The sequence below is a fragment of the Rhincodon typus genome, chromosome 16 (assembly GCF_021869965.1).
Source record: "Rhincodon typus isolate 14 chromosome 16, sRhiTyp1.1, whole genome shotgun sequence".
NCBI lineage: Eukaryota > Metazoa > Chordata > Chondrichthyes > Orectolobiformes > Rhincodontidae > Rhincodon > Rhincodon typus.
In genome coordinates, this window is record NC_063347.1 from 61824406 (window position 1) to 61852248 (window position 27843).

General features: G+C 44.6%; 1 protein-coding gene across 1 annotated transcript in view; it reads left to right on the forward strand.

Annotated features, from left to right (window-relative positions):
- LOC109924116 (FYVE, RhoGEF and PH domain-containing protein 5-like) overlaps positions 1-27843 on the forward strand; it is a 77650-nt gene that overhangs the window by 27180 nt on the left and 22627 nt on the right. The window contains exons 7-13 of the mRNA XM_048606714.1: positions 5706-5756; positions 6269-6327; positions 8414-8485; positions 12899-12967; positions 15817-15900; positions 19069-19148; positions 24039-24138. Of these exons, the coding sequence (XP_048462671.1) occupies positions 5706-5756; positions 6269-6327; positions 8414-8485; positions 12899-12967; positions 15817-15900; positions 19069-19148; positions 24039-24138 (515 nt within the window). The remainder of the gene's footprint in view (positions 1-5705; positions 5757-6268; positions 6328-8413; positions 8486-12898; positions 12968-15816; positions 15901-19068; positions 19149-24038; positions 24139-27843) is intronic.

Genomic DNA, 27843 nt, shown 5'->3' on the forward strand with positions numbered 1-27843 from the left:
TTAGAGAGAAGAAGGTTAAGAGGTGACTTGATAGAGACATACAAGATCATCAGAGGATTAGATAGGGTGGACAGTGGGAGCCTTTTTCCTCGGGTGGTGATGGCTAGCACGAGGGGACATAGCTTTAAGTTGAGGGGTGATAGATATAGGACAGATGTCAGATGTAGGTTCATTACTCAGAGAGTAGTAAGGGCGTGGAATGCCCTGCCTGCAAAAATAGTAGACTCGCCCACTTTAAGGCCATGTAAATGGTCATTGGATAAACATATGGATGATAATGGAATAGTTTAGGTTAGATGGGCTTCAGATTGGTTTCACAGGTCGGCGCAACATCGAGGGCCGAAGGGCCTGTACTGTGCTGTAATGTTCTATGTTCTATGTTCTATGTTCTATGTTCTATTCTCCATTCACTTTGAAATAAAGGCCAACATTCCATTTGCCTGCCTGGTTACCCACTGACCTGGCACACTATCATTTTGTGATTCATGAAGAAGGGCGAGCAAAAGCCTGGCACATTTCTGGTTTGTCCCTTGTAGATGATGGACAGGCTATGGAAATCAAGACTTACTTGTTACAGTACTGCTAGCCTCTGACCTGTTCTTGTAATCAATGTATTTATACGTCAAGTCCAGTTGAGTTTCTGGTCAATTGTAAACCCCAGGATGGTGATAGTGGGGGCTTCAGTGATGGTAATGCCATTGAATGCAAAGGGGCAGTCATTAAGTTGTCTCTTAATGGAAATGGTCGTAGCCTGGCATTTGTGTAGCATGAATGTTACTTGCCATTCGTCAGCCCAAGCCTGGATATTGTCCAGATCTTGATGCATTTGAACATGGACTGCTTGGATATGCAAGGTTTAAATTAGTGTCATCGGCAGGTGGAGCCAGAGCAGCAGATCGGCATGTGCGGTGGTTGCGGAGAAGGTAGAGGTTAAGTCTAATAGGAAGAACAGGCAGGGCCAGGTTAATGACAATGGTGAGACTGGTGGTCTGAAATGTATTGATTTTAATGCAAGGTGTACAACAGGTAAGGCAGATGAGTTTAGAGCATGGGACTGCGATGCTGTAGCCGTTACAGAAACTTTGTTGAGGGAAGGGCAGGACTGGCAGCTCAATGTTCCAGGTTTTAGATGTTTCAGGCATATTAAAGGGGGATGTAAAAGGGACGGGGGATTGCATTACTGGTTAAGAAGAATGTCAGCTCCATTAGGAGAGGACATCTTGGAGGGCTCATCCAGCAAGGCTATACGTGTAGAACTCAGGAATAAGAAAGGTGCAACCACTATGTTGGAGTTATTCTGTTGGCCTCCCAATAGCCAGCAGGAGATAGATGAATGGATATATGAGCAGACCATGAGAAGATGCAAAAACCACAGGGTTGCTGTAGTAGGTGATTTAACTTTCCTGATATTGACTGGAACTCCCTCACTGCAGGGGCTTAGACGGGGCAGACTTTGTTTGGTACACAGAATCCCAACAGTGTGGAAACAGGCCCTTCAGCCCACAAGTCCACACTGACCCTCAGAGCATCCCACCCAGACCCATCCCCCAATAACCCACCTAATCTACACATCCCTGAACAACATGGGCAATTTAGCACGGCCGATCCACCTAACCTGCACATCTTTGGACTGTGGGAGGAAACCCACACAGACACAGGGAGAATGTGTAAATTCTACACAGACAGTCACCCAAGGGTGGAATCGAACCCGGGTCCCTGGTGCTGTGAGGTAGCAGGGCTAACCACTGAGCCACCGTGCCACCCCAATCTATGGGAGTTTCTTGAATTGTAGATAGTCCAACTAGGGAATGGTTTGTACTAGACCTTACATTAGGATTGAGGCTGGCCAGGTGATCAAAGTTTCAGTCAGAGAGCATTTTGGGAACAACGATCATTATTCCAGGAGTTTTAAGATCATTGTGGTTAAGGATAACACCGGTCCTCGCGTGAAAATGGAGGAAAGCTAATAACAACAGTATTAGGCAGGGAATGGAAAAATAGGGTTCCGTAGAGGCCCTGCTTTTCAACCTGTGACCTAACTCCCCACATTCCCTTCACAGGACATCATCTCTATTCCTGCCTATATCGTTGGTACCAATGTGGACCACGACCTGTGGCTGCTAACCCTCCTGTTTCAGTGTGTCCTGTGTCCTCTCAGAGACATCCTTTACCCTTGCACCAGGGAGACAGCTTACCATCCTGGACTCTCGCTCACAGCCACAGAAATGCTTGTCTGTGCCCTTGGCTATAGAGTCCTCATCACTATTACTTGCCTACACTTTGACCTTCCCTGCTATACAACAGAGCCAGTTGTATAGAACAAAGAACAGTACAGGCCCTTCGGCCCACGATGTTGTGCTGACCTATTATCCTACTCTAAGATCAAACTACCCTGCATACCCTACATTTTACTATCATCCATGTGCCTATCCAAGAGTCGCTTAAATGTCCCTAATGTATCTGACTCCACTACCACCGCCGGCAGCGCATTCCACGCACCCACCACTCTCTGTGTGAAGAACCTACCTCTGACATCTCCCCTATACCTTCCTCCAATCACCTTAAAATTATGTCCCCTCATAATAGTCATTTCCGCCCTGGGAAAATGTCTCTGACTATCCACTCTATCTATGCCTGTCATCATCTTGCACACCTCTATCAAATCACCTCTCATACTTCTTCGCTCCAATGAGAAAAGCCCTAGCTCCCTCAACCTTTCCTCATAAGACCTGCCCTCCAGTCCAGGCAGCATCCTGGTAAATCTCCTCTGCATCCTCTCTAACGCTTCCACATCTTTCCTATAATGAGGTGACCAGAACTGAACACAATATTCCAAGTGTGGTCTAACCAAGGTTTTACAGAGCTGCAGCATAACCCGCGGCTCTTAAACTCAATTCCCCTGCCAATGAAAGCCAACACACCATACGCCTTCTTTACAACCCTATCAACTTGGGTAGCAACTTTGAGGGATGTATGGACGTGGAGCCCAAGATCCCTCTGTTCCTTCTCACTGCCGAGAATCCTGCCATTAACCCTGTATTCTGCATTCAAATTCGATCTTCCAAAATGAATCACTTCACACTTTTCTGGGTTGAATTTCATCTGCCACTTGTTTGCCCAGCTCTGCATCCTGTTAATGTCCCGTTGCAACCTACAGCAGCCCTTCACGCTGTCCACAACTCCACCAACCTTCGTGTCATGGGCAAACTTACTAACCCACCCTTCCACTTGCTCATCCAAGTCATTTATAAAGATCACAAAGAGCAGAGGTCCCAGAACAGATCCCTGCGGAACACCACTGGTCACTGAGCTCCAGGCTGAATACTTTCCATCTACAACCACCCTCTGTCTTCTATTGGATAGCCAATTCTGTATTCAGACTGCCAAATTTCCCTGAATCCCACGCTTCCTTACTTTCTGAATGAGCTTACCATGGGGAACCCTATGAAATGCCTTGCCAAAATCCATATACACCACATCTACTGCTCTACCTTCATCGATATGTTTTGTCACATCCTCAAAGAATACGATAAGGCTTGTGAGGCATGACCTGCCCTTCACAAAGCCGTGCTGACTATTTCTGATCAAACAGTGCTTTTCCAAATAATCATAAATACTATCTCTCAGAATCCTCTCCAATAATTTGCCCACCACAGAAGTAAGACTGACTGGTCTGTAATGTCCAGGATTATCCTTATTACCTTTCGTGAACATTTGCCACCCTCCAATCTTCTGGTACTACTCCAGTGGACAGTGAGGACATAAAGACCATCGCCAAAGGGGCAGCAATCTCTTCCCTTGCTTCCCGTAGAAACCTTGGGTATATCCCGTCTGGCCCAGGGGACTTATCTATCCTCATGTTTTTCAAAATTTCTAGCACATCCTCCTTCCTAACGTCAACCTGTTTGAGCATATCAGCCTGTTTCAATCTGTCATCATAAATGTCAAGGTCCCCCTCACTGGTGAATACTAAAGGAAAGTATTCATTAAGGACCTCCCCTACCTCCTCTGAATCCATGCACAAATTTCCTCCACTATCCCTGATTGGCCCTACCCTCACTCTGGCCATCCTCTTGTTCCTCACATAATTATAGAAGCCTTGGAGTTTTCCTTGATCCTACCTTCCAAGGTTTTCTCGTACCCGCTTCTAGCTCTCCTAAGTCCATTCTTCAGTTCCTTCCTGGCTACTTTCTAGACCTCTAGAGCCCTGTCCGATCCTTGCTTCCTCAACTTAAATAAACTTCCTTCTTCCTCTTGACTAGGTGTTCACATGTCTTGTCATCCAAGGTTCCTTCACCTTACCATCCTTTCCTTGCCTCAGTGGGACAAACCTATCCAATACCTGTAGCAAGTGCTCCCTAAACAATCTCCACGTTTCTATCATGCATTTCCCTGAGAACATCTGATCCCAATTGGTGGTCCGTAGTTCTCGCCTAATAGCATTGTAATTTGCCCTCCCCCAATTAAATACTTTCCCATACCATCTGCTCCTATCCCTCTCCATGGCTATAGTAAAGGTCAGGGAGTTGTGATCACTATCACTGAAATGCTGTCCCACCGAGAGATCTGAAACCTGACTTGGTTCATTGCCAAGCACTAAATCCAATATGGCCTCCCCTCTAGTCAGCCTATCTACATATTGAGTCAGAAATTCTTCCTGGACACACCTGACAAAATCTGCTCCATCCAAACTGTTTGCACTTAGGAGGTTCCGTCTATACGAGGGAAGTTGAAGTCACCCATGACAACAACCCTATTACTTCTGCACCTTTCCAAAGTCTGTCTCCCAATCTGTTCCTCAGTGTCTCTGTTGCTATTGGGGGGTCTATAGAAAACTCCTAATAAAGTGACTGCTCCTTTCCTGTTTCTGACTTCCACCCATACTGACTCAGTGGAGAAACCTTCCTCCACGACCTCCCTTTCTGCAGCTGTGATACCATCCCTGATTAGCAATGCCACTCCCCCACCTCTTTTACCTCTTTTACCTTCCTCCCTATTTCTTTTGAAACATCCAAACCCTGGAACATCCAACAACCATTCCTGCCTTCCCAACCATGACCACTTCCATCTAGAAGGACAAGGGCAGCAGATACATGGGAACACCACCCCTGCAAGTTCCCCTCCAAGGCACTCGCCATCCTGTCGCTGGGTCGAAATCCTGGAATTCCCTCCCTCAGGGTGTTGTGGGTCTACATGGAGCACATGGACTGCAGCGGTTTAGCACCGCCTTCTCAAGGGCAACTAGGGACGGGTAATAAATGCTGCCCCAGCCAGCGACACCCATATCCAATGAGTGAGTCAGAATGAAAGTTGGGCCGGCGGGTACGAGATCTGATGGAGGCGTGATGAGCTGAAGGGCCACGTATTGCACTGTAATACTTGGTGATTCTGTGAGAGGACAGAAAACATTTTACTCTGTATCTAATCCGGTGCTGTACCGGTCCTGGTACAGTTTGATGAGGACAGTGTCGAAGGAGCTTTACTCTGTAAATTACTCAATCTTCCACATGTGCTCGGAGTGTTTGCTTTGATGTTGTTTGCTTTGACTGACTCACTGATTGTGGTTTGTCATCATAATGATGTTCCTCAGTGAACGTGCAGGCTTTCAAATGCAGAAATACAGAATGATATCTTTCCATGCTGCTTCATGGTGCAACATACTCTGATTCTTTGAATGTATCAGCAATCAGTTATTTCTCTTTCAGATTACTTGAATAATTTGCATCCAGACAATTCCGAGTATGAAGATACTCAAGGTAAATACAGAGCTACAAATTCAATTTACCGACACAGGACCATAGACAGGTAAAAGGGATTAGTTTAGCTGGTATCATGATGAGCACAGGCATGGTGAGTCAAACGGCCTGTGCTGTACTGTTCTAAGTTTATATTGCACAAACTGCGTGGATGGTTGGTGAAAGTGATGTTGGGGATTTATGGGAATGGTTTTTTGAGGGGTGGGGTGGATTCTGACTGTGTTCCTGAAAGCTCAATGACAGTAGATTCAATAATAACTTGGAGAGTCATCAAAAGGATCTACTAAAGACATGTATTTCTGACATATTCTGCTTTTATTTGGATTTCTGGATTCTCAGCTTCAGTTTTATATTCAAACCTATCTTGGACTGGAGCAGTGATGATGGGGAGTGGGGGTCTGTCTCTGGTGTGGTGTTGGATGGGAAGTGGGGGTCTGTCTCTGGTGCGGTGTTGGATGGGGAGTGGGGTCTGTCCCTGATTAGTTACTAAAACCTGTATTCTTCCTCTGCAGCTGCTCTTTGTGTTGTGAGGACGTTGTGTGAGCAGCTGAGAACGTGCGTGACCCAAGCAGTAAGTTAAACCGTCCCTTTACTGTCTGCCCATTTGTCCGAATATGAAAGCTCAGATTCTAAATGTTGGGTGTTGCCCGGGTGACTTACCCTTGGGTCAATGTGACCGGGGTTATCGCTGGGGTCACTGGGGATGTGATTCGGTCACTGCATCATTGGGATTGTTGCTTAGATCAAAGAGGTCAGGATCACTGGCAACATTGGGGTTGTTAGAAACAGAGGAAATAGGAGAATGAATGGGGCATTGCTCTCTTCAAGATTCCTCTACCATTCAATAGGTCCTGACTGATCATACACCTCAGCCCCCTGCTTCCTCTTTCTCCCCGTACCCTTTCATACGTTAAGAACTGTATCTAACTGACGTCAAGGTTGATGTTGGATTCACCAGGGGATCATTGCTGTGTTACTGGGGTCCGGTGTTGTCTAGCTCACTGGGGCGGTCCTGGGATAATCAGTATCAGTGTTGGGGTCATCATTGCTAGGATCGGTGTCAGATTCCTTGTTGTTCTGTTTCAGGGTAAGCGGGAACACCGTGGTTATTCTGTGTGGTTTACCTGCAGAGTGGGAACTAGTTCTCCTTATTACTGTCAGTATCTGACCAACAGAGGAAAACCAGTGGTGATTGAGCAACCAAAGCTGGTTTCTGACACTCCTCGTACTGTAATCGCCTGCAGCCTCTATCCATGAGATGAAAGTACTTCATCCCTCAGCTGCTTCACAACAGCAACTTCCTGCACTGTTCTCTGAACCTTTTTACACTGAACAGTTCCCAGAGCTGCTGCTTGGATGTTTTCAGAGTCTGTATGTGTTCCATAGCAATTACCTGCACACGTGCACATTTGCTTATGGGAGCGCACTCGCATAGAGTCACAGAGTCATACAGCATGGAAACAGACCCTTCAGTCCAACTCGTCCATGCTGACCAAGTTTCTCAAACCAAACTAGTCCCATTTGGCCCATATCCCTCTCAACCTTTCCTATCCATGTACCCATCCAAATGTGTTTTAAGCGTTATTATTGTACCCACCTCTACCACTTCCTTAAGCAGCTCATTCCATACCTATGTGTCACAAAGTTGCCCCTCAGATCCCTTTTAAATCTTTCCCCTCTCAACTTAAACCTATGCCCTCTAGTTTTGGACTCCCCTACCCTCGGGAAAAAAAGCCTTGCCTATTTACCTTCTCTATGCCCCTCATGATTTTATAAACCTCTATCAGGTCACCCCTCAACTGACAATGCTCCAGGGAAAAAAGCCCTAGTCTATCCAGTCTCTCCCAAAAGCTCAAACCCTCCATTCCCAGCAATATTCTGGTAAATCTTTTTGTACCCTCTCAAATTTAACAACATCCTTCCTATAGCAGGGTGAATAGAATTCAACATAGTATTCTAAAAGTGGCCTGACCAATGTCTTGTACAGCCACAACATGACGTCCCAACTCCGAAACTCAATGCACTGACCGATGATGGCAAGCACACCTAACAATGTGCCATCTCTCACATGTGGATTTGCATGCAAACACAAGGATGGACACACACACATATATACACAAACACACACACACACACATAACTATAATAGATACATACACATACACACATATATATATACACACACACGCACAAATACACACACACACAAATACACACACACACACACATACATACACACAGACACAGGCACACACACACAAACACATACATTTACACACACAGACACGCACACACACATATATATATACACACACATATACACATACACACACGCACACACACGCACATATACACACACATGCACATACACACACACGCACATATACACACACACACGCACATATTCAAACACACACAGACACACACACACAGACATATGGATGCACACTCAAAGACACAAACCCTTGCCAAGAGAGCTCTGTGTTAACGGTCAGGTCCAGCTCATCACTTCTACCAATCCCAACGACAAAGAGGCCATTAGGAATTCTGCGCTTCATTTGTCTGTATTAATTTGGACCCTCGTATGTTCCTGTTAGTAAATGTGCTGCCCCTGGGAGCTACGTGCCATGTCTCTGTAATGTTTAATTTGTACTTAGGAGAATCTACAGAAGCTGTTGGAAGTTGAGCACCGAGTGAATGGAGTGCACCAGCTCTCACAGCCTGGCAGGGTGAGTACTGTGGCATGTAAATCATTGAGTCAGTGTCACTAATGGGAGTCTGCCACACTCTGGCCTTGCTTAGCTGCACAGAGATCAGTTGGAGCTCAAGATCAGTCTGAGACAGGAAGTTTAAACTGTACTGGAGCAGCTGCCAACAGTTAGTGGAGAGAACTTACAGTCCTAAGTCTATAAGTGGCAGCATTGTAAAAGCTCAGTGTTTTAACAGCCGCCTCAGTGAGGGAGGGACTGGAAGGGGCCCCCCTCAGTGAGAGAGGGACTGGAGGGGGTCCCCCTCAGTGAGGGAGAGACTGGAGGGGGTCCCTCTCAGTGAGGGAGGGACTGGAGGGGGTCCGCTGTTCTCTCCTTGGTATTGGTCCAGCAGCAGAAACTGACCTCGGGTATTTGGGTTATGGAAGGGGAAGAGTGGAGGGATAGGAGTGGAGAGGGTCAGAGAAATGTATAAAAGCCTGAAAGGGTTAAGGACTGCAATAAACACCAGCCCATTTGATTTTGTTATATGGACTCAAGAGTGAACAGCTTAGAATCTTGAAGAAGCAAGATCACACATTCAAGTCTCCCTCATCATCTCTGTGAGAATGTCTGTTATGTTGATACAAGTTGCAGCTAATGACTAAAGTGCAATGAATTACATTGTATTGAAGACAAGAGCCTGCTCTTGTTAGACTGCCCAGTGGTTTCCCTCACCACATCAGACCGACCAAGTCCTGTATATCCCCTGGTGGCGGCGAATCTGCTGAATGTAGCTTTCGCTGTAATGTGTTGCATTGAGGATCATCATACTCCAGGCTGTCAATGTGGGCATCGCTTCATCTTGTAACTAGACTGCAAACAGTGCAGATCTGAAGCTTCACAGGTGGCTTTAGGACGGCTTCGCCTGCAGACAGTCAGCAATGAAAAGATCTGAGTAATCAGAATTCTGCTGCATTCCCTCTGTTCTGACTCTAACAGTCCAGCCATCCCTCAGTGCTCTCCTGTCAGAGTGCAGTACCCGCCCTCCTGACTTACCCTCCTGCAGTGCAGTCTTCCATCAACGCTGACCTCAGACTGCTTGGCAAACACTTAGACCATGTGGCTGTCTGTTGGCCTGGACCCTCATGATTCCCCTTGGTACTGCATTGGGATGCTGTGAAAGATGAATTCTGATCACGTGGTAAGACTGCAACCAACTACATGAGAGCAGACAACCAATATTAAAAAGAAAACAAAGACCTGTAGATGCTGGAAAACAGAAATTGCTGGGAAACTCAGAAGATCTGGCAGCGTCTGTGGAGAGAAAGCAGAGTGAATGTTTCGGGTCCAGTGACCCTTCTTCAGAATGCATTGTTAATCTCTTTAGCAAATGGGGGTCTTAAAGGCTGCTGATTTAACTGATTGAATCACAGAATGATTAATGCAGTGTATTACTCCAAACACTCTCTTTCAAGAATCTCAACACCACCCAGGACAAAGCAGCCTGTTTGATTTGTGCCACATCAAACATCTTTAATATCCACCCCCTTCACCACCAACACAGTGGCAGAAATGTGTACCATCTACAAGGTCTAATGGAGTAACGCAGTAAGGATCTTCCAACAGCACCTCTGAAATCCATGACCTGTAACATACAGAAGGACCAGGGCAGCAGTTATGTAAGAACGCTACCCCCTGCAAATTCCCTTCCAAGCCACACACCATCCGTCAGTGTTACTGGATACAAATCCCTTCCCTACAGCACTCAGAGTGCCCCTATACCCCAAGGACTGCAATAGTTCAAAATGCCAGCTCACCACTGCCTTGTCCAGGAGTAAGTAGGGTTAAACAATAAATAGAAATTAGCTTTATTGTCACATTTACTCACTGAGTACAGTAAAAAGTTTACAAGTTGCCACTTACGGCACCATCTTAGGTATCAAGGTACCTAGGTACAGATTCTTAAGTACAAATTCTTCTGAAAAAGAGCGTTTTGAGATCAAGAAAGAATTGATGTTGCTCTTGAAGAGCATTAAGGTAGATAAGTCGCCAGGGCCCGATGCTATCTACCCCAGGTTACTCAGAGAGGCAAGAGAGGAAATTGCTGGGGCCCTGACCAAGATCTGTGTATCCTCGCTAGGCACTGGAGAGGTCCCGGAGGACTGGCAAGTAGCTAATGTTGTTCCTCTGTTCAAACAAGGAAACAGGGACAATCCAGGAAACTATAAACTGGTGAGTCTCACATCGGTGGTTGGTAAGCTATTGGAGAGAATTCTTGGGGGTAGAATTCATACACATTTTGGAAAAGCATGGTCTAATTAGGGACAGTCAGCATGGCTTTGTGCAGGGTAGCTCATGTCTTACTAACTTGATTTAATTTTTCAAGGAAGTGACAAGGTGATCGATGAGGGTAGAGCAGTGGATGTTGTCTACAAGGATTTTAGTAAGGCTTTTGACAAGGTCCCTCATGGTAAGTTCATCCACAAGATTAAGATGCATGGGATCCACAGTGACTTGGTCATGTGGATTCAGAATTGGCCTGCCCATAGAAGGCAGAGGGTAGTGGTGGAAGGGTGTTCTTCTGGCTGGAGGTCCTCAGGGATCCGTACTGGGACCTCTGCTGTTTGTGATATATATAAATGACTTGGATGAAAATGTAGACAGTTGTGTTAGTAGGTTTTCAGATAATACAAAGATCAGTGACATTGTGGATAGTGTAGAAGGTTGTCATAGGATACAGTGGGATACAGATCAGTTGCAGATATCAGCGGAGATATGGCAGATAGTGTTTAATCCAGGTAAGTGTGATGTTCTGCACTTTGGGAGATCAAGTATTAAGGAAAAGTATACAGTTAATGGCAGGACCCTGAACAGCATTGATATACAGAGGGATCTTGGTGTTCAAGTCCATTGCTCCCTGAAAGTGGCCATGTAAATAGATTGGGTGGTAAACTTGTCTTTATTGGTTGCGGAATTGAGTACAAGAGTTAGGATGTCGTGTTGCAACTTTATAGGACTTTGCTTAGGCCACACTTAGAGTACTGCGTTCAATTCTGGCCGCCATATTACAGGAAGGATGTGGAGGCTTTGGAGAGGGTGCAGAAGAGGTTTACCAGGATGCTGCCCTGGATTAGACGATAAGAAGTATGAGAAGAGGCTAGAAAAACTCGGGTTGTTTTCACTGGAGTAGCCGGGGCTGAGGGGAGACTAGATAGAAGTCTATAAAATTATGGGGTGCATAGATAGGGTTGACGGTCAGAATCTTTTTCCCCAGAGTTGAAATGTCTAATAGGAGGGGGCAGGCATTTAAGGTGAGAGGGGGAAAAGTACAAAAGAGATGTGAGGGGCAAGTTTGTTTACGCAGAGAGTGGTAGGAGGGTGGAACGTGCTGCCAGGGATGGTGGTGGAGGCAGATACGATAGGAGTGTTTAAGGGACCGTTAGATAAGCAGATGAATATGTAAGAGTCACGGGATATGGACCAAGGACAGGCAGAAGGAACTGGTGTAATTTGGCGTCACGTTCAGCACAACATTCCCGTACTGTACTGTTCTACGTTCTATGTTCTATAAATTACTGGGTGTAAGTAGTAAGGAAGATAGTCTTGCAGGACAAAGACAGACTGGTTAGATGTGGTGGTCAGTGGCAAATGGAATTCAATTTGATAAGTGTGAGGTGGTGCAATTCAGCAGGACAAACAAGGCAAGGGAATACATGATGAATGTTAGGAACTTGGGAAGCACAGAGAATCAGAGGGACCTTGGTGTACATGTACACCAGTCCCTAATGTATCAGAGCAGGTGGATAAAGTGGTTAAGAAGGCAAATGGGATAATTGTTTTTCTTAGCCAAGGCATAGAGTTTAAGAGCAGGGAGATTGTGTTGGAACTGTATGAAATGTTGATTTGGCTACAGCTAAAGCACTCTGTGCAACTCTGGAATCCACATTACGGGAGGGATGTGATAGCAGTGGTGAGGGTGCAGAGGATATTTATCAGGATGTTGCCTGGGCTGGAGTGTTTCAGTTATGAAGAGAGATTGGACAGACTGGGGTTGTTTTCCGTAGAACACAGGAGATTGAGAGATGACATGATTGAGATGAGTAAGATTATGACAGACATAAGGTAGGGTAGGCAGGGAGAAACTTTTCCCCTTGATGGTGGGATCAGTCATCAGGAAGCATAGATTTGAGGTTTAGAGGAGATGTGAAGAACAACATTTCCACCCTGAGGGTGGCGGAAATCTGAAACTTACAATCTGTATGAGCGATATAGGGAAAACCCCTCATAACATTGCAGATGTATTTAGATGTTCACTTGCAGTGCTGAGACACACTGGCTGGAGAATGGGATTAGAATGTTTAAGTGATTGTTTTTGACCAACGCGGATACAATGGGACGAATGGCCTTTTTCTCTGCTGTGGATGCATATGACCAATCCCTTTACCCCATTAGGTGCTCATCAAGGAAGGAGGATTGCTGAGAGTGACTGAAGGAACACTACAGCCTCGATACTGTTTCCTGGTAATTCAGTTTTGGCTTATTTTGATTTTTTATTTGACAGATCCGAATTAGATGATATTAATATATATACACAAGTTGTGTAAATGTTTCCAAATGATATCATAAAATCATAGAATCTAACAGTGTAGGAGCAGGCCATTCAGGCCATCAAGTTTACACTGACCCTCCAGAGAGCAACCCGCCCAGAACCCCCCTGCTACCCTGTCCCTGTAACCCTGTACATTCCATGGCTAATCTGCCTAGCCCTATTTAGCATGGCCAATTCACTTAACCTGCACATCTTTGGACTGTGGGAGGAAACCAGAGCACCCGGAGGAAACCCACACAGACACAGGGAGAATGTGTAAACTCCACACAGACAGGCACCGGAGAGTGGAATCAAACCCGGGTCCCTGGTGCTGTGAGGCAGCAGCGCTAACCACTGAGTCACTGTGCCACCCGGAGCTGATGCCTACTCAAACCAGGAGATGAATTCTGCGGGTAATGTTGACACTGCTGTTTATAAAGTGGGTGTTTGTCAGGATGTCCGGAGCCCTCCCAAGGCATCGGCAGCTGTCCCCTGCTCAGACTCATGTACGTCTCTTAGACTCATAGTCGTTTACAACACACAATTCAGCTCATCATGTATGCTGTAATCCACAGAGATCTGACTACACAGTACTAACAAAATCTGGAGCTTGAGTTGCTCCAGCCAGAGGTATCTCCCGCACACATAGCCTTATAGATTGCAAGAAGTGTCTGGGATATCTCACATAGTGCAGGGTTTGCAAATCACAGGCCTGAGCTCCCCATTTCATACTGAACTAAATACAGTGCGGATCCTTTGCTCTTGTTGCTACTTAAGTGTAGACTTAAATCTTATTCCTAATAATGTCCAAAATCCCTTTTAAATCCTTCTTCAGGTGTTAGTGGGAGAGGTAGTATCAGACACAGAATTTATAAGTAAAAGCTCAAAGGTTCACACTACTGATGAGGATGTACTTAACAAACCTAAAATGCTGTTAAATCCTTAATCAGTTAGAAGGGTTTAATTGATTAATCGGTATATGTAAATCCCCAAATTCCTGTCAAGTCACTGACCTGAGAGAACTAAAGGTTTTATCAGTGTAAAGAAGATGTGATATTTTAGGTCAGACAATGCATGTTGGGTGTGTGGCCTTGTTTAGAATCTGTTTGTGTTTTGGTTTGGAGTCAGACTGGTTTTATTTCTAAAGTAGGATTTATAAAGCATCACATTTACTGTCTATAAATTGTGTGCTTTTCGAACAAAATAGAATGTATCTGCAAATAACAATTCACTCCATAGATTCACTGTGTGTGTGTGTGTGTGTGTGTGTGTGTGTGAGAGAGAGAGAGAGCGACTTTGTGCGTGTGTGTGGGGGGACGATTAGACAGAGAGAAAGAGTGTGTGTGAGAGAGAGAGAGGGGGGCGGGGGGCAAAGATGGAGAGAGTGTGCATGTGTGTGTGTGTAGTGCGACATGAACCCAAGATCCTGGGTGAGGCTGTCCCCATGGGTACCGAACTTAGCTATCAGCCTCTGCTCGGTGACTCTGGGTTATTGTGTATCCCGAAGTCCGCCTTGGAGAATGTTTACCTGAAGATCCGAGGCTGAATGTCCTTCACCGCTGAAATGTTCCCCCACTGAGAGGGAACATTTGTGTCTGGCGATTGTTGCACAGTGTCCATTCATCTGTTGTCGTAGCATCTGCATGGTTTCACCAATGTACTATGCCTCGAGGCATCCTTGCCTGCAGCGTATGAGATAGACAACATTGGCCGAGTCACATGATTATCTGCTGTGCATGTGGTGGATGATGTTCCCACGTGTGATGGTACTATCCATGTCGAAGATCTGACATGTGTTGCAGAGGTTGTGACTCGGCCAACATTGTATATCATATACACTTAATTCACATGTATGTCCAACACCAGCACCATCATACCTTTTTGATCTGTTAGTGATCTGTTTGCTTTGCTACAAGAGTTCTCATCTCACCCGCTGCTCTCGGTGATGCCTACTGCCCATCACAGGGTCCTCATCTCACCCGCTGTCTGGGTATTTCCACACTGCACTCCATCTACAGAGGGTGCTGCAGACATCGTACAGCTTGCCAACTTTAACTGTTTCCATCAGCAATCTGGACATGGAGTGCAGTTTGCTGTCAGCCCCTCCAGATCACTGCCTCTCACAGGATCTTCACCTCACTCACTCCTCTCAGTGGTGCTGACTGCTTGTCACTGGGTCCTCTGGTTGTGCCCAGACGGGTCTATCCTCTCAAAGATAGATTCCCTGTTTGTGTCCCACATGTTCTCGGTCAGATCAACCAGCATCAAGTCGGTGTTCTTCTCTGACCACTGCCTCCTGTTGGCTGACTGTCACCTACAGGGTGACCAGCTCCTCTCAGTGACGCTGACTGCCTGTCACAGGGTCCTCACTTGCCCCTCTTCTCCCCCTGGCTCTGTGTTCTCACTGAGGCAATCCCTGTTTTTTTATCTGGTATTGATCATCATTGAGAGTAATTTTGAAAAAGATCACTACACAAGGTCTTCAAAGCACACAATGGGTGAGTTACCACAGTGAGTGATTGAGGTAAAGACCAAAGGGACCCAGGTGTCCCACTCCTCGCCTCCTAATGAATGCCTCCCCTCCACGTGTCCCCGGCTCTCAGCTACTCTCTGATCTTCCTGTAATTGTGTTTGGTCCTTAGTGTTGTGTTTGAAACCCCTGATTCAGTCAGTGGCTGGGATTCACTGATTGGAGCCGGGGGGTGGGGTTGCTGTTCCTGTGACTGGATTTGACATTCACCGTAACGCGGCAGGGTCAGTAATATTTGATTTTCCTGCACAGCTCAGCGACATGTTCCTGTACACTGCGCCCCAGCATAGTTGGAAATATCAACTCAACAAGACACTGCCGCTGCATGGCATGAAGGTAAGAGACAGATTCCCCACCACCACCTGGAGAAATAATTCGCAGAATAGAATAGAATAGAATCCCGACTTGTGCGTGAGAAGTGGAAGGAAACAAAGGAGATATTAGAGATAGTGTGGAGCTTGGGAGTACAAACCAGTCATAAAATACATGAGCAGGACAGAAGCTGGGAGCCCTGCAGCGAATGATTCCGCACCTGCCTGATATGGGTGCAGCTCTAACACTGAAGGAAGATCTGACCTGGATAGACCAGAAGTGCTGGTTGAGCTAATCATTGTATTTCAGACTGTGGAGCAGCTGAGCATCACTAGAGGGTCCTTTCTGTCTAACACCATACAGTTTATGGAGAAGATATCCCCCTCACAGCCACATTTCACCCCCACTCCCACTCTGGGACAAGAAAGAGATTGATGTGACATCTTAAACATCAACGTGGATTTATAAAAGCTATGATTTTTAACTGGCCGCTTAAATAAATATACTGTTCAAGAATATTACTTCAGTCTGCTGCCCTAATTTAGTAGCATTTTGTTTTAGCAATTCAGAGACAACAGTGGGATGTAGAAGATTTCAGTATTACATTTGTAACCATGCATTTAAAGAAGTCGATACCGCAAACAAACAACATTTCAAACATTTCACGTGAAAAGTTTTAAATCCTGAACTTGGAGGTCATTCCCTCCCCATTCCTTCGAGTCTGCTTGTGGCGTATCTGATTCTAAGGAATCTGTGTTGACATGACTGTCCCTTAGATACTGAAATAACTCCACAGAGGCTGGTGCCCTGTCCCCATATCACCCTTTATTTTTATGTGGAAAGTTCTTGACACTGACCCGGCCCCCTCAGAGCCAACTCTCAGAGTGAACGGAACCTCTGACGCTCCTGTTTATATCTGTCAGCCAAGGCTCCCTGATTGGACCAAGTTAACAGACCCAATCAGGGAACTCACATTCTATCAGGTCCCCTCACTAACCCCATTACAATGATCACACTGATGTTTGAGCAGACAGCTAGGCAGTTTACTTGGGGCTTTGGCTTTTTCCTTCCTGCTGTTTGAGCTTTGACCCTGCCTTTTCCTTTCATCTCCAATTTGGACACTGTCGGTCTGGACATTCGCACAAATCATTGAGAGTATTGCGATTGTTCAGGGAGGCTTTGCTTGCTGTGATGGAGCTCTGGAGAGAGACAGAGAGCTTGTTCTGGAAATTTTGTGGCAGGCATGCGGAAGGTGTGATCTGGCCAATGCAGCTGATTAACAATGAGACTGGGGTCTGTTATTGAAGTGCTGTCCTGGCAGTGGATTTGCAGGATTCTGCGGAGCCATCACTGGGGATATCTCCCTGAGAATTTGAGGTATCTGCTGTACATCATCCATGTCTCCTCCACGGGTAACACTGCTACTGTGTACACCATCAGCTTGGTGTTGGGTTTGGGGTCATCGTTCCTCAGGCCTTTGTTCCTCAGTGGCACATGGGAGATGATTTCTTTCGTGCGCTCACTATGATTTGTTGCTGTGCTGCATCCAGACATCAGCATGGATACTTTTGTGAGAATTCCATTTAGCCTTTCATTCTCTTACCTGCATGTAAAGAATTCCACAATACTTTCTGATTATCTGGTAAATTGTTCCAGAATCCAACATTATTCTACAACAAGCAATTGTTTGAATGCGGTTTGAATCGATACTTTGCACCATTAACTGTTCTTCGATTTTGCATTAGTAATTCAAATTTAATTTAAATCTGTCAGGTTGAATGCAGGTTTATTTTATGAAACAGTAACCACTTAGAACTTCCTGTTTTAACAAGAATGATACAGTGAAACAATCATACCAGTATTGTCTCTAGCACTATGGAGTACAAAGCTCTGATTGAAATTTCTCTCTACCACAAGGACTAATCACCCAGAATTTCAGGCCACATCAAATTTTCCTCAGAGAGAAGTGTTCTCTTCACTTTTCATGTGAACTTCAATGTTTTCCTAGTTCTCAGGCCAAGGTGACACTTTCAAGTGATCACTTGTTGTTTTGAGGACACTAGCTTTCAAGTTCTTGATAAACTAACACATACAGGGAGACTATGTGCGGGTCTTACCAACTTTCAGTCAGAGCTGAAAGATGACCCAGAGTCCCAGACTGTGAAACATATTACATCAGCTTTCCCACATAGATCTGATACCAGATACCCCACCTTGCCTTTTTGGTCTCACAGAGGATAACCAAACTAGATACCTCTTCCAAATTTCTTCCCGGAATATCAGTGGTAAGAATATTGAACTGTATTATGAATTCAAAATGTTTCGATTGGGCCTTATTTAACCAGAATAATTGTGGTAGCAGAATAGTAAATGATCAATGATTTCAACTGAAAGTTTGATAGACTTGCTAGGTCTAATGCTAATGTTACTGCCAGAGTAAGGGTTTGAGCTAGAGTTAGAGCTCATGCTCGGATTAGGGTTAGATTAGGGTTAGGTTAAGGGTCAGGGTTTAGTTTTAGGTTTACGATTAGGTTAGGGTTAGGTTTAGGGTCAGGGTTTAGTTTTAGGTTTACGGTTAGGTGTGGAGACTGAGCAGAGAGCAGTGAGAGTGACTAGAATGCTCAGCAGGCTGTTGTCGGGGATTCGATTACCTGAATTTTCACTTTCTGTGCCGCAAATAATTCCAAATCTCTCAAACTTGAGATCTGATTGGCTTATTCCCAGTAACATGTTAATTGCGCTGCTTCATGCTTCATCGGGAATGTGAAATCAAGTTTGCAAATGAAATGGTACGAACACTTGAGAAAAAGACATTACAAAACAAGATGTACACCAAAGATGGGTAAGTGGGGTGTACATAAAGACAGTATGGAGTATAGTGACAGATGGAAGGATGTGGGGATGTTGGGAATTAGGTGACAAGGAGGGGAGGGAGGGGTTGGATTTTATTGGGAAAAGGGAAGCCTAGTTTGGAATCTTACTAGACCCAGATGAAAAAGAGACAGTAATACATTGAATTGAACATTCTTCTTCATTTTGAAGTGTATAAGATGAGCCAGACCAGTGCTGTGCTAGTCACAGGTTTTTCCTGATACCTCCTTCTGAAGAGTGCTGTGAGTGGGTGTTGCCACTGGAAGATTGCTCAAGATGTATGCTCTGAAGCTCTGACTCCCCCGTTTGTTGTATTGGCAGGTGAGCAGAGTGCCTGTCGAAGAGACTGAGACGCTACTGAAGATCCAGAGTGTGCGAGGCTCCATCACACTCTGTGCCAGGTAACTGCAACGCCATGACAGAATTATCACACTTGATTTACATGCTAATGAGGCCACTCTCATAAAAATGTAACATTAAACATGAAGCAAGAGACATGCCAGTTGATGAATTATTCCAGCATTCATCTCCCGTCACAAAGCCAGTTTTGGATCCATCTTGTCAAGTTACCCTGGATCACATGAGCTTTTGCCTCCTTTATCAGTTTCCCACGTGGGACCTTGTCAAAGGTTGTGCTGAAATCCATATAAACTGTATCAACTGCACTATCCTCATTCAAACATTTAGTCACCTCTTTGAAACGTTCTACCAGATTTGTTAGGCATGATCTCCCTCTGATAATGCCATGCTGACTACCTCTGATTAAACCTTGCCTCTCTAAATTTCTCCTTCAGAATTTTCTCCAATAGTTTCCCTATCATTGTTGTTAGACTCACTTGTCTGTCGTTCCCTGGTCTATCTCTACCACACTTTTTTTATAAACTGGAACCATATTAGCTGTCTTCCACCCATCTGGCATGTCTTCCTTGGCTAGAGTCAGTTTAGAAATTTGGGTCAGGGCCCCTTGATTTCTTTCCACATCTCTCCCAGCAGCCTGGAAACAACATATCTGAACTTGGGGATTTGTCCACTTTTAAATCCGCCTAAATCTCTAATACCTCCTCATTCGTGTATCAAAATGCTCAAGGACCATATAATCCATCTTCCTGAATTCTGTACTTGCAACATCCTTCTCCTGAGTGAAGACTCATAGGAATTAAATATTCATTTAATACACAACCAGTGTCCTCCGACTGCAAGCACAGATCTCCCCCTTGGTCCCTGATGGGTCTTACTCTTTCTCTGGTTATTCTCTGCCCCTTGATACACGTGTAGAATATTTTGGGATTCTCTCTGATTTTACCTGCCATGATTTTTCATATCCACATTTTGCTTTCCTAACTGTTTTCTTAAGGATCCCCCTGCACTTTTTACATCCCACTTGGGATTTTTTGATTTACTGCCTTTATTCCTATTGTACATCCTCTTTTCCTTTTTATCCAGCTCTGAATATTCCGAGACATCCAGGGTTCTCTGTTCCTCCTACATTTCACCCTAATGTTGCATGTACTCTCCCCAGTACCCGTTTTGAACACCTCCCACTGTTCTGTAGATTTACCCTGCAGCTATTATTCCCAGTCTACTTTGGCCAGTTCCTGCCCCTTTTTAATAATTTCTGCCTTACCATAATCCAAAACCTTTTGCAGAGCATCTTCTTTCCTATCCATAACAAACTTATGGTGTTGTAGTCACTATCACTAAAATATTCCCCCATATTCCCTCAAACACTTGTCTGGCTTTGTACCCCAGAATTAGGTCCACTGTTGCACCGTCCCTTCTAAGTCCATCTACATATTGAGATAAAAAAATGTTCTCCTGTATACATGTCAAGAAATCTGCCCCCTCTCATCTCTTCTAACCATGACTATCCCAATTAATATTGGGGTTGTAGAAATTCTCTAATCATAGAATTTTATGGTAAGAAGGAGGCTAATCATGTCTGTGCTGACTACCCATCTAGTCCCATTCTCCAGCCCTATCTCCATAGCCATCTAACTTAGCCCCTTTCAAATGTATATCCAGCTCTCTTTTGAAACCTCGTGTGGAATCCACCTTCACCACTCTGCCAGGCAGCGCATTCCAAATCCTTTCAACTGAGTGAAGAAGTTTCTACTCATCTCACTCCTAGCTCTCTTGCTGATGATCTTGAAATAGTGAACCCCTAGTCACAGGCATATCAACTAGTGGAAACAGTGTATCCATCACCTTGTCATAATCGTTCATGATTTTGAACACCTCGATAAGGTTAATCTTCACTGCTCCAAAGAGAGCAGTGAAACTTGGTTGAGGAAGGGATAGGACTGACAGCTCAATATTCCAGACTATAGAATCTTCAGGCAGAAAAGAGGCAGGCTGTAAAAGGGAAGATAGTGTCAGATTATTAATTAAGGAGTCAGTTACTGCGGTAAAGAGCGATGATATCTTTCCCTGTATCTAAAATCCCTCATTCCTGGCATTAGTCTAGGATGTTGCTGAGTATGGAAGCTTTGAGTTATAGTGAAAGGCTGGATAGTCTGGGACTGTTTTCACTGGAGCCTGGGAGGTTGACAGGCGACCTTATAGAAGTTTATAAAATAATGAGGAGTATAGATAGCGTTAATGGTAGGTGTCTTTTCCCTAAAATGGGGGATTTCAAGACTAGGGGACACATTTTTAAGGTGAGATAAGAGAGATTTAAAAAAGATGAGGGGCAAATTTTTTGCACAGTGGGTGGTTCACATGTGGAATGAACTTCCTGAGGAAGTGGCGGGTGTAGGTACAATTACAACATTTAAAAGACATTTGAATAAGTACATGAATGGGAAAGGTTTGGAGGGATATGGGCCAGGAGCAGGCAGTTGGGACTAGTTTAGTTTGGGATTATATTTGGCATTGACTGGTTGAATTGAAGGATCTGTTTCTGTGGTGTATGACTCTATAAATGTATTTGTAATTAATATAAATTATATATATATAATATAATAATATATAAATTATAAATAAATATATTTACTCTATTATTATTTTTGGACACCTCAGTGAACTGACTACATATCTGCTCCTCAATTGCCTACTGTCTGTTTTAGGGCCTAATAATACACTCCTATAAGTGGGACTGCCTGCTTTTTAATTCCTAAAGTCTACCCACAAAGCCTCATTTGAAGACTCTTCCAAGATATCCTCTTTACTGCAGTAACTGACTCCTTAATTAATAATCTGACACTATCTACCCTTTTACAGCCTGCCCCTGTGCTGGCTGAAGATCCTGTAGTCTGGAACATTGAGTTGTCAGTCCTATCCCTTCCTCAACCACGTTTGTGATGACAACAACATCGCAGTTTCACTTGTCAATCCACATGCTTAACACATCTGTCTTTACTCTAATACTTCCAGCTTTCAAGTAGAGGCCATCCAGCCTTACCTTACTCCTTTGAGACACCACGTGGCTAAACTCCTTCTGCCTAAGCTCCTTTACCAAGTTATATGATTTTGCCGTTAAAATAACACACTGTGTTCCCTGTCCCTGTTGAACCAATTTAAACTCCTGCCGACAGCACTAGCAAACCCTCCCACAATGGTCCCATTCTGATTCAGGTGCAGACAGTCCTGCTTGTAGAGGTCCTACCTTCCTCAGAAATGATCCCAATTATCCAGGAATCTAAAACCCTCCCTCCAGTACCAGCTCTTGAGCCATGCATTTATCTGCTCTCTTCCATTTCTGTAGTCATTGGCAGATGGCACCGAGAGGTCCTGCTTTTTAATCTACTGCCCAGCTCCCTGAAGTCTTGATGCAAGATCTCATCCCTTGTTCTACTGATATTATTAGTACCAATGTGCACTACGTCCTCTGCTTTGTCACCCTCATGCTTCAGAATCCCCTGCAGCTGCTCATTGATGGCTTTGACCCTGCACCAGGGAGGCAACACACCATCCTGGAGTCTCATCTGTGGCTGCAGAAATGCCTGTCTGTTCCCCTAATTAATGGATCACTTATCTCTACCATTCCTGCTTTCTCCTTCCTCCTGTACAGTCAGGCCACTCATGGTGCCAGAAGCCTGGCACTGTCTGCACTCCCTTGAGGAACCAGTACCCTCCTCAGCTTCCAAATCAGAAAACTGATTTGTAAGGGGACCCCAGGGGATTCCTGCCTGTTTCTCCTTGACTGCCTTGTGCTTACCTGTTCTCTTCTTTCCTCCTGTCCCATCACCTCTCTAAACATAATACCCACATACCTCCCAGCCTTGTGGATGTGCCACTGTGTCTCCAGCTGCCACTGGGGCTCTGAAACCCGGAGCTAAGGTTTCTGCAGCTGGAGCCCTTCGTGCACACATGGTCATGGCGGATACCAGTAGGCTCCTGTGACATCCTTCATATGGGAGGTCATACATTCCACTTGGATGCCCTTGCCTACCATGATCCAAACTCAAAGTTAGTTTTACTCGGTAATTTTTCTGATTACTTCATCTAAAAGATACCTCCCCTTACCTTTCCTCTGTTATTCTCCTTTTCGTATGCTGACTGTTACATATTTCTAGTGCATTTTTCTTTTCAGTTTATCCCTCTTTGTTTTTACACGTTTTAAATAACTGATATGTACAGTTAATCCCTAAAGATTGTTGCTTACAAGCCAATCAGCTCGGTCCTGTCCTTAGGTGTCACTCGGATATTGTTATTTCTCCTGTTTACATTCAATCTGGAAGCAACTTTTAATAGATCTTTTTGTCTTTCAATCAGCACTACAGCTAGGAATCTTTTTGCTAGCTTCTAATGCTTTAGGTTCTCCTGACGTAGTTGAGATGGACCCTGTCTTTAGAGTGTCTACAGGATTTTATCTTTCTTGGTACGCAACAGCTGCTGTAGTTCATCTCCATATAAGCTCATTGTCTCTTAAATTTCAGCAAGAACTTGTCACCATGAATTAGCAGTCAACTAGTTGTTTGGTAGTATAGTACTGAAGTATTGCTGAAAAAAGCATATTTTGCTAAAACATTTTGTCTTCCACTGATCAAGAAAATTGATAAGAATGCCAATAAAGAGTAAATCCAATATTTTACACTGTACGATGAGAGAGTGCTGATTGATGGAAAACGGAACTTGATTGGTAGAGGCCTTGCCAAGGAGAATGCAACAGTTAATGATGATTGACAGTTCACTGTTAGGTGTTGCTTAAATTGTAAACCAGGCAGGTTTACTCTGTTCAGAGAAATGAATGGCTTTGTTTAGTTGAAACAATTGCAGAATGTGTCCAGTTTGATGTCAGTAATTCTTTTTTATTTAGTCAATCATGATTAATCTAACTTTTCTTTTGTCAGCTCCTCTACAGAACGTGATGAGTGGCTAGCTAATATCAGCAAAGCAGCAGATGATTATCAGAGGACACAGACACTCTTGGGCCTGAGAGGGAATGCTGAGGTCAGTGTTGCAATAGAGATCTCCCTCATCATTACTTCCCGGTGTTGATACAGATCATAGTTCTAGCAAACATCTCATTGTGTGAGGCAAACAGACAAAGTGATTTTGTTCTCTTTATTCCTCAATGCAAAATTGTCATTCCTGGCAAGATCAACATTTGTTGCCCATCTCAAATGGCCCTCAAACTGAGTGGCACCTTTTGCGATTTCGGAGCGTAGATAAGAGTCAGCCATGTTGCTATGGGTCTGGAGTCACACGTAGGCTGGAAAGGTAAGGATGGAAGATTTCTCTCCTCAAAGAATGTGCACAAATGGGATGGGTTTTTATAAACAATCGATTATAACTGCTATGTCAACCATCACGGAGATTAGTTTTATAGCTGAGCTTTATAAACTAAATTCTACTCACTACCATGGTAGGACTTGAACTCTGAGTATTAGCCAGGACCTCTGGATTAGTTCAATGACATTATAACAATGCCACCACCTCCCCCAGCTGTATTTATACTTGCTGAGAATTTAAAGCTAAGTGGAAAATAAATTGTAAGAAGGACACAGAGAGGCTTCGAAGAGATGTAGACAGGGTTAAGTGAGCAGGCAACAAGGTGTTGGATGTGTTATAATGTGGGCAAAAATGAGGTTGTTCAAAAACACACTGACTGTGATCTTTCTGTGCACTTTCTCTGTAGCTGTAATACTATATTCTGTATTCTGTTCTATTACCCTGATGTACTTATGTAAGATACGATTTACATGCAAAATAATACTTTTCACTGTGTCTCAATACATGTGACAATAATAAATCAAAAATCAAAATTTAAATCAAATCAAATCAAATCAAATCAAAAACTCAGCAGGTTTGGCAGCAGCCGTGGAGATAGAAACAGAGTTAACGTTCTAAGTTTGATATGACTTCTTCCAAACTTGAAGGTTTAAACCACTGTCAGCATTCCACAGGGACTATTCTGTTTGCAACAGTCTAGTCCACTTCTCCATCACTTCTAACACTTCCTCATCCAATTCCCTCCCAGGCCACCTTCCCATGCAATTGCAGAAGGCATAATATTCACCCTTTCCCTTCCTCCCTCCCTCACTGTCCCGATGAAGCAGTGTTTTATCTGTACTCCTTTCAATCTAGTCTACTGCATTTGCTGCTCACAATGCAGTTCCGTTACAATGGGGAAACCAAAAACAGATTGGGTGACCACTTAGCAGAGCACCACCACACTGTCCGTGGGAATGGCTCTGGCCTTTCAGATGCTGCCCTTTCAAGACACCACCTTGTTTCTGTGCTGGGCCTGTCACAGCATTCCAACAAAGCTGGAGGAACAACGCCTCATTTTCTGTTCAGGCACCTTACAGCTTCTAGGACCTAAAGTTAAGTTCAACAACTTCAAAGCATGACTTCCCTGATCCATTTTCATTATGTATCCCCTCCCCTTCCACAGCTCTGGTCTTGTCTTGTTTGTGTCGTGTTGGCTTTGCTTTTAGCGCACTGGTTCCATTCTCTCCATTTCACACCTATGATTTACATCTGTTTCACATCTCTACATCTCCTTTATCACCATTAGCAATCTTTTGCTTTGGGCATCCTTGTGATCTATTCTACTCCACGTCCCCCTTTGTCAATACCATTTTCTAGCCCTTTCAATTCTGAAGAAGAGTCACATCAAGTTTGAAATGTTAACTTTCCTTCGTTTTCCACTGATGTTTTCCAACCTGCTGAGCTTTTCCAATACTTTCTCTTTCTATTTCAGATTCCCAGCACCTGCAGAATTTTATTTTTATTTGAATGTTTAACACACTGTCACTTCTGCTTCTCTCTCCAATGGAATTTCCGTTTGAATTTTTTGGCTTGTTCACTTATTTCCCTCCTTGGGTTTGATAAAGTATTAGCCAAAACTTGTTCTTACAGCCACATCTCCTTCCTCCTTGACTGTCTCTGGCTCCACCATTTGTTGCACATTTTGCAACTGAAGTCTCCATCCTTCATGTTTTGAACCCATCCAAGATCACTGGTACCTCAGAGATATAGAATGTTCCCAGATTCTTATGCTCCCACCATATCCTGAGATCCACACTCAGTGCCATGTGGTGATACGTGCATGCTCTCAAACGGTCTCTGAAGCAGGACTGCCTCAAACTATCTCAAAGCTGCTCCTTTCATTCTTCATCTCAGTTTGATATTTTAACAGGAAACTTCTTCTCTTCCTTTCAGGTATTAAGGAATACAAATTCCAAAAATTCACAAGTACTGAAATCTCTCTAGATTCTTCCAACCCTTTCACTCCGAATTCATCCCTTCTTCTAATCTCTCCTCTTGACATACATTCACTGTACCCTCTGACCTTCTCCTCTCTGTTGTTGGATGACCTGCGCTCAGCTCCCTTTATGCTCACACCTAAATGAATTTCAGGAATGACTTAACATTCATTGTTTGCCTTTACCTTTGTGCCTTCTACTTTGGACAGGAGTCCTCACCCTCCTCCACTGACCCTTCCAACTGTATGCAAAACTCCTCCAGTACTTGGACCCCTCCCTCTGGCCTTTGCCTGCACTTGTGGAATCATAGAGTCATGGACCTGAGAGGCAACTTCTTTCACATAGGGAGTGGTGTGTTTGTGGAATGAACAGCCAGAGGAGATGTAAATTTGAGAGACATTTGGAGAGTTCTGTTACTGAAAAGAGACATTGATGGGAAAGGTTTAGAGGGATATGGGCTAAATGCAGGCAAATGGATCAAGTTCAGTTTGGGAAACTTGGTTGGGATGGATGAGTTGGGCCAAAGGGTCTGCTGTACAAGACATTGGTGAGGTCACATGTGGAATACTGCGTACAAATCCGGTTGCCCTGCTGTAGGAAGGACATTATTACACTGGAAAGGGTGCAGAATAGATTTACAAGCATGTTACCGAAACTGTAGGGTTTAAGTTAAAAAGTGAGGCTGGTACTTTTTCCCCTGGAGAGTAGCAAGTAGAGGGTTGACCTTGTAGAGCTTTATAAAATCACCAGGGGCATAGATGAGGGGAATAAGATAACAAGGTGTAGAGCTGGATGAACACAGCAGGCCAAGCAGCATCAGAGGAGCAGGAAAGCTGATGTTTCGGGTCTGGACCCTTCTTCAGAAATGGGGGAGGGGAAGGGGGCTCTGAAATAAATAGGGAGAGGGGGAGGTGATGATGGATGGTGGATAGTGGAGCAGATAGGTGAAGAAGAGACGGACAGGTCAAGGAGGCGGGGATGAGGCTAGTAGGTAGGGAGTTGGCATGGAGGTTGGTCAGTGAGGTGGGAGGAGTGGATAGATGGGAGAAAAGACGGACAGGTCAAGGAGGCCCGGCGAGGGGGGTGCTGGCCTTGGGATGAGGTCGCGGTTGGGAGATTTTGAAGCTTGTAAAGTCCACATTGAGACCATTGGGCTGCAGGGTTCACAGGTGGCATATGAGGTGCTGTTCCTCCAGCCTTCAGGTGGCATTGTTGTGGCACTGGAAGAGGCCCAGGATGGACATGTCATCCAAGGAGTGGGAGGGGGAGTTGAAGTGGTTCGCGACTGGAAGGTGTAGTCGTTTGTCACGAACCGAGCGTAGGTGCTCCACAAAGTGGTCTCCGAGCCTCCCCTTGGTTTTCCTGATGTAGCTTCAAAATCTCCCCACCCCCGACCTCATTTCAAGACCAGCACCGCCCTCTTGTCCCCTCCTCCTTGACCTGT